Source organism: Carlito syrichta, unplaced genomic scaffold (assembly GCF_000164805.1).
Source record: "Carlito syrichta isolate Samal-C Ts95f unplaced genomic scaffold, Tarsius_syrichta-2.0.1 Scaffold307240, whole genome shotgun sequence".
Classification (NCBI taxonomy): domain Eukaryota; kingdom Metazoa; phylum Chordata; class Mammalia; order Primates; family Tarsiidae; genus Carlito; species Carlito syrichta.
This window is the reverse complement of record NW_007251336.1, coordinates 713,520-720,874: the sequence shown is the minus strand read 5'-3', so window position 1 is coordinate 720,874 and position 7,355 is coordinate 713,520. Positions and strand designations below refer to the sequence as shown.

The 7,355-nt window shown below is 47.1% G+C and overlaps 1 protein-coding gene across 1 annotated transcript in view; it reads right to left on the bottom strand.

Moving 5' to 3' along the window:
- Positions 1–2,607, bottom strand: part of ZDHHC19 (zinc finger DHHC-type containing 19) — a 9,130-nt gene extending 6,523 nt beyond the window's left edge. The window contains 4 exon segments of the mRNA XM_021715642.1: positions 432–630; positions 1,298–1,437; positions 1,963–2,101; positions 2,458–2,607. Of these exon segments, the coding sequence (XP_021571317.1) occupies positions 432–630; positions 1,298–1,437; positions 1,963–2,101; positions 2,458–2,607 (628 nt within the window).
- Positions 2,608–7,355: the final 4,748 nt, after the last annotated feature.

The window sequence follows — 7,355 nt, the reverse complement described above, 5'->3', positions numbered from 1 at the left end:
ACCCGGCCTTGCAGCCGCAGGGCGAGCGCCATCAGCACCCCCCGGCGGGTACGCCCGCCGCGAGGCTGCCTGCGCCTTAAGGAGCCTCTCTGGCCTCGCCCTTGAGCCCCGCTCCGCCCCAACTAAGCCCCGCCCCATCTACCCACGTCCCCTGCTTCACCCACCCACGCGAGACCCTTACCCAGCTCCGCGGTCGCCCAACTTGCCCAGAGCCCGGTGCCACCTTCAGCACCCAGCTCCGTGACCCCACCAGACCCTTAAGCCGCCGCGGTTCTTCCTAGCCCCGCCCACCTCCCTGACCCCACCCACCTTTACTGCGTCCCACGCTCGTCTCCCCAAACGGCTCCTCCCTCCAGCCACGCCCACCACTAGTCCCATCCCCCGAGACCCCGCCCCTTGGCTATCCCAGCGCTCCTCTCACGGCTCCTCACGTGGACCCGAGGCCTTGGGCGGACACGCGACAGCCCTGTCCGTGGAGCAGGGCAGGCGGGCCGTGCGCCTCGGGAAGATCGGGCAGGTGACCGTCATGGCACCGGAGTAGAGGCACAAGGACAGGAGGTGCAGCTAGAAGAATCGAAAATTGCGGTGACCGATGCAGTTATTGACCCACTTGCAGGGGTGGTCAAAGTCCTGGGTGACAGGGAGAGGAGGTCTGGACCTGTCTTCTGGCTCAGCTTCCATCACCCCTAAATCCTAAGGCCTTTCTCAGTCCCTGTAGGCCACCTGTCCTTGGCCCCATGCACTGGCTGCCATCCCCAGGAGCCACGAAGTCCCTACCACGGGCATTTTCCTTGCTAGAGCAGAGTTAGGGCTCTGTGGCTCATAAGGTCCCCTGGACCTTTAGGGACAAGACCTGCCTGATCTTCTGTGAAACACATCCTAGTGTAACTTTCGGCAGGACATAGAATATCTCTGGGCCTCCACTTTCTCATGATTAGTTAGATGAGGATGATAAATCCTTATTCAGCCAGCGTCCAGCACTTGCAGGCTGTGCACAGGAGAGAGATGCCCATCCAGAGCCCAGAAGACCCACCAACTTGCATGCCCAGATGAGGACAGGTACCTAGTGTCAGCAAGCCCAGGGATGGGACAGGGGTTGTCTTTCTTCCCCTGGGATAGAAGTGGCAAGAGTCAGCCTTGCAGGACAGGTACAGGCACAGAGGCAGTGACCTGTATGCATGACCAAGAGTGGCCGGGAGTTGCTGCCACCCATGGCCTTCCAGCAGTCCTGGGAGCTCCTGGTCCCAGCCTGGTGCTGGGGGATGGCTGGCAGGTGGGCAGACAGAGGGGCACTCACCTCCACACAGATGCTGCACCAGGGGCAGTGGTAGGTCCGGGGTGGGCGGTGGAAGCAGCACTTTGGACACCAATGCAGGCGGAAGGCCTGGTGGTTCACCCACACCACGTGCACCATCATGGGGTCCTGCTCCACAGAGCCTAGCAGGGGAAGAGGATTGGACAGCAGCAGGATGCCCTTTGATCATTCTGCTGCTCTGGGCAGCCCCACAGCTTCACAGGGCACAAGGAAGGTGGGGGAGAGGCAGGCAGGAGAGTCCCTGTCCCCATTGAGCAAGCTGACCAAGCTCAGAGAAGCTGGTGGTCAAAGGGAAGGTGGGTTTCCAGGCAGAAGTTTTCTATAGAACTCAGGCCTTTGGAACAGTGACCGAAGCTTAAGTCGTGTGTGCCCTGGGAGGAGGACGCTTGAACTGAGTGGTCTGGAAGACCCCCCGGCTTCTCACCCTGGCCTGCCAAGCCCTCCCTTCCTGGACAACTGGGAAACAGAATTCTGTATCTCCACATCTCGGCTTGGGGAATGAAGTGCCAGGGCCAAAGCAATGAGGATGTGGAGTGAAGGGTGCTAAGGCCTGAGGAGAGGAGATAGAAGGAGCACTTCCAGGTTCATTCCTGTGGGTACAGGCCCGTAGGGTGCCACCTCCTTCTCCCAGGGGGCTGAGGCCTCACCTTGATGTAAGATGCCAGGGTCTGAGAAGTTGAGTGAAACGAGACTGAAGAAGGTAAGGGCAAAGAGAAGGCCTGTGATGATGGGAAAGGCCCACTCCCCATTCTGAACCTGCCACCTGCAACTGAGTCCAGAGGCACACTCAGTCCTGAGCTGCAGCAGCTCCAAGTTCCTGCTAAGGGCCAGGCTCGCCCAGGTCAGGACCCACAGACCTTAAAGGCAGCTCAAAATATCCAGGCTCTAAATATCCAGATGGGCCCATAAAGTCTCCATTAAATGTCACCGGCATGACCAGTCACCTGTAGCTCCCCATATTCACTAGGTACCGTAGACCTCTGTACCTTAGCACATTGGGTTCCCTAGGCCCAGAATATCTCCTCTCGTTGACCTCTGCCCTCCTCTTCTGCACTCCCGTGCCTCTATGCTATCATGATCCCTTATCATTCTGTCCCCTTTGCTGTCTCTTTGTAAGAAACCTGATGGCTTGCAAGGGAGACTCAAGGGAATGCGAAGAAGAGGCCACTGAAAATGACCAGCAGCATCACGTTGAAGGCAGAAAACAGGCTTGGGAGGAACCAGGAGCATGGGAGCAGCAGTGAGGGCTGAGGCTCCTTCATGAGGGGTGCAGCATCCTTTGAGAGTGGCATGGCTGGGCCCCCAGAGAGATCAGAGCCACCAGGCTTCCTCCCCCATGCTGGCTCCCAGAGCCCTATGGCCAAGGCAGCCTTGGGAGCCACAGCCCAGAATACAGAGAGAGAAGCTCCAGTGTGACATCACAGAGACCAAGGAGTGGAGGAAGGGGGTTCTCAGCAGAACTGTCTGCAGCCTGCTTGGGTTGTTTCCAGTGACTGGTACTTCCAACAAACAGAAGGCCACCGCACCCTGACTGGGGACTGAGAGGTCCTGCCCCTGCGAGACTGGCATCGATGGAGACCATATGACCTTACAGAAACACGGGGCGAAAGTGGGTGATTCTCGTCATCCCCTCAGGCCCAGTGCTAACTGAAACAGGCAGGGCTCATTGCTCCCCCATCTCCATTTCTTCGTTTTTGCGGTGACAAAATTCCAGTGTGGGGGAGGGGGCAGCAATCTGTTCGTCTTAAATAATTTCCCAGCATCCCTTGTTTTCAAGTCTGGCTTCATGGCACAGCTCTGGACAATGAGACATAAGTGAATGTCTGTTGAGGTTTTCTGGAAAAGCTTTTGCCTTCTCAACAAAAGAGAAGAAGATGCAGTTGGCAGAGCCCTTTTTTTGGCCTTGAACCTAGATGTGCTGACTGGGGTACCACTTGGACCCATGAGGCAGCAAGGCAGCATACCACTCAGAAAGAACTTGAGAACATTCTTGAGTTCTTTCTGCCCCAGCCCCGAGCGGCCTCCCTCTGAGTTGCTTATTATGTGAGAAAATAACTGGGCTTTCTGTTAAATGCAGCTGACATTTGTCATTTGCTTTGGCCATGAGCATCTGAATCCCTCACGTGTTTGGAGGAGTCCTCATGCCATAAGTCTTGATGAGGGGCAAAGACCCTTTCCTCATCCCAACTGGAACTGAAAATGGCCAGATGCCTTTGAAGGCTCTCTCAGGCTATTGCATAGGCCTGGGACCAGATGTCACCAATTAGCTACAAAGCTGCTGCCACCAACTGACCAGGGTGTCTCTGCTGAGATGCAGCAACTTTGTGTATGTCAAAGTGTAATGCCCATTTCGAGGTACTTTAATTTCAACACTTATTGCATTGTTCTACAAGGTGGATAAAATATGTAACTCCAAGATCCCTAGTTTGTTTTTAAAACTTATACTAATATTGAATTGGGGTCATTGAACTGGAATATTTTAAGGAAATTAATTTGATTAAAAAACATTGCAATATACCTCATCAACACACAATTATTGTTACTTATATCCTTTTATCTATAGAAATATGTTCTTTTCTGTGTGACTATCAAATTAAGAGATTTTGGTGGGGGTTTTTGGGGGGTTTATTTGTTTGGTGTTTTTTGAGTTGGATTCTCACTCTGTCACCCAGGATGGAGTGTAGTGGCACACTCAGGGCCACCACAGCCTCAACCTACTGGGCCAGGCAATTCTCCCACCTCAGCCTTCTAAGTAGCTGGAACTAAAGGTGCACGCCACCTTGTCTGGCTAGTTTATTTATTGTAGAGACAAGGTCTTGCCAAGTTGCCCAGGCTGGTCTCAAACCCCTGGGCTCAGGCAATCCTCTCGCCTCCACCTCCCAAAGTGCTGCGATTACAGACATGAGTCACCGCACCCAGCTTAAATTAAGAGAGCAAAATCAATGCAGTAAGAATAGTGTCTTATAATATGACTATAAGATTATACTTTAAGTGCTAGTTTTAAAGTTTAGATATTTTCACTTGTCCTATTTAATAGAACGGTATATATGTATGCATATTAAAAATAACTACCGGCCAGGCATGGTGGCTCAGACCTATAATCCCAACACATTGAGAGACTGAGGTGGAAGTATTGCTTGAGCCCAGGAGTTTAAGACCAGTTTGGGCAATATAAATGAGATCCTGTCCTATTTACAACAAAAAAATAAAAATAAATGCATACACATGGAAGTATGTTAACATTAATTACTTTTAAAAAGATGAAGGTGGGCAACCTTTTTGGATCCCCTCCCGCTGTGGGAGCTTTTCTGTCCTTCCAATATATCCTGCTTTCTCAAAAAAAAAAAATAATAAAGTATAATAGGAGAAGAGAATCGGTAGCTTGGAAAAGAACTGACCTTTGAATATCAGTCTGTTTTCCATATGATGCAGTAAAATGTTACTTTCTTTCTGTCTATTCTACCCAATGGTAGAGTGTTATGCTCTCACTTGACCTAAAAGGAATTTTAATGGGTTTATTCCTACATGTGTTTTTGGAAATTTCATAGCTATAGACAATTATAAGCAAATTAATAGCATAATAGGTGATTCCTCACTTAAAAAAAAACAAAACTGGAGGCTGTGCACGGTGACTCAACTGTAATCCCAGCACTTTGGGAGGACAAAGTGGAAGGACACTTGAGTCCAGAAGTTGGAGATCAGCCTGGGCAATGCAGCGAGACCTCGACTCTACAAAAAATCAGCTGGGTGTAGTGGCGCACATCTGTAATCCCAGCTACTTAGGAAAATGAGGCAGGAGGATCGCCTGAGCCCTGCGTGGTGAGCCATGACTGTGCCACTGCACTCCAGCCTGGGCAAAAGAGTGAGACCCTAACTTAAAACCACCCCCCCAAAAACAAAAAGCTGGGAAATGATGAATGCTCTGCTATGCCATGTCAAAGAGTGTTAGCCTGATTAAGAACACAGCCAACAAGCACCATGACCACTTCTTATCCTCTGGCTCCTATACTCTTATCTGATGACTCTCTTTGCTACTACCATTTTCTGATACTGGGCCCTAAATTCAGAATAATAAGACCATGTGTCATTTTAGCTGCTAGGTGGCACTGACAGCTTGCTCCCTCCCCTCATAACCCATGACATGGCACTCTCAAAGAGGGATGTTAAAAACATACAGATATAGTTAACATGTTCCACATGTTCTTAGTGTGCTCAATGATATTAGAAGAGCCTCTGTTTGTTGGGCCCACATTGTGGGGTAATCTGATAAATAAAGGAGAGGATTTCATTTAGGATTTGTATAGGTAAAGGGTCACCCACAAGATTAAGTTTTCCAGTAATTGGCTAGTTTTGCAGGGTGAGTAAAAGCACATGAGTTCAAGTGCACGACATGATACAGACCATCCACTAATTGACTTCTAAGAATATTTCATTCCTAGGTTTAAAATAATATGTCTCTCGGCTGGGCATGATGGCTTATGCCTATAATCCCAGCACTTTGGTAGGCTGAGGTGGGAGGATTGTTGAGCCCAGGAGTTCAAAACCAAACTGGGCAACATAACAAGACCTCATATCTGAAAAAGTAAACATAAAAAAACACTACGTCTCTTCACAGCAATTGTGGCACACACTTCACAGAACAGATTTGTCAATGTTTTCCCTGACCATGAATATATCATCTCCTTGGGCTAACGATCACTTAAGTCTCTAAGCAACACATCTGGGGTGAAGGGGTCCAGCCCCTTTGCCAGGTCGTGAGATCTCCTGAAGGAGAGACGGATAGGCAAAAGATGAAAACAATATACCTGGACACCTGCTTCCTGAGCAGATGACATCCTTTATTAGTTAACAGAAAGCTTTTATAGCATTTGTAAAAGGGGCAAGACAAAGAAAATTCTTTCACGTACATATGTTTTAAAAGTTACCACCATCTAGCGGTCTTTAGAAGAAACTAATAAGCCAAAAACACTATCTACTTTCAGTTAATGAGTCTTGAGATAAGTGTAAAAGGAGTTTCACTTAAACTAAACATAATGCATACAAGGTTTACTTTGACTTCGGTTCCACATCACTTGTCTAATTAAAAAAGCCTTAAAATCACTAAAACAAAACTATAGATTGTACATAGTGATAGTAGGAATATGAAGCCCATTAACTTGACCAAACAACAGTGGCTAGCTTTTAAAGAATAACTATGAAAGTCACTTACTGTGAAAATACATACACTAATCTTTACTCTGAATAAACATATGAAGTGAACTAAACATAATGAAATAAACTAACACAACTAAAATTATTATGGTTGCATAATTGCCAATGAGCTTTTAAGTTTAGGATAATGGTGATTTGGCTGTTTTCCCTTATGCTTGGCAACCTCCTGGAAAACATCTTTGTCTTAAGATAGGCAGTGGAGCAATTATTATTATCTTTGAGGCACCAATTTTATCATTGTGTGAACTTAAACTTATGAACTTAAAACAATCTTTAAAGTAGCTATAGCACTAAAACTTAATTAATGACACAAAGTAAAAATCTTGTTAAACATAACCAGCCTAATAATTTTTGTCAACCCTCATACATATGTATATTGATTATATAAACTTATATGATATTACATTTACCAATTATGAGTAATACATGGATAAAACAATTATCATGTCTAGAATAGCATTGCCAGCAACTTTCTTCAAAAGAGTCCCAAATTACAGTCCTTGAAGTGCTTCAAGAAAGTTCCCAGGTGCACGGTTCTTCATATAGCAGTTCTTCTCTTTTGGGCTTTTACGACCTTCAAAGCTTTTGTAATCGCCTTTCTTGTTCAGGCGTCTTCCTTACTTTTCTCTTATCCTGCAGTGTTTATTTCTAAAGAAAACTCAAAAGAAGCTTTTAATGACATTTCCCAGGCCCCCAAGGTTGCTTTCTGTATTTAGTTAATTATCATAAAAGTATCTAATTAGTATATTATGAATTCAGTGAAAACCCGCTCTATAAACGTTTACTTAAAATTTAACTATAGAATTAAGTAAAAACCTTAACGATTAAT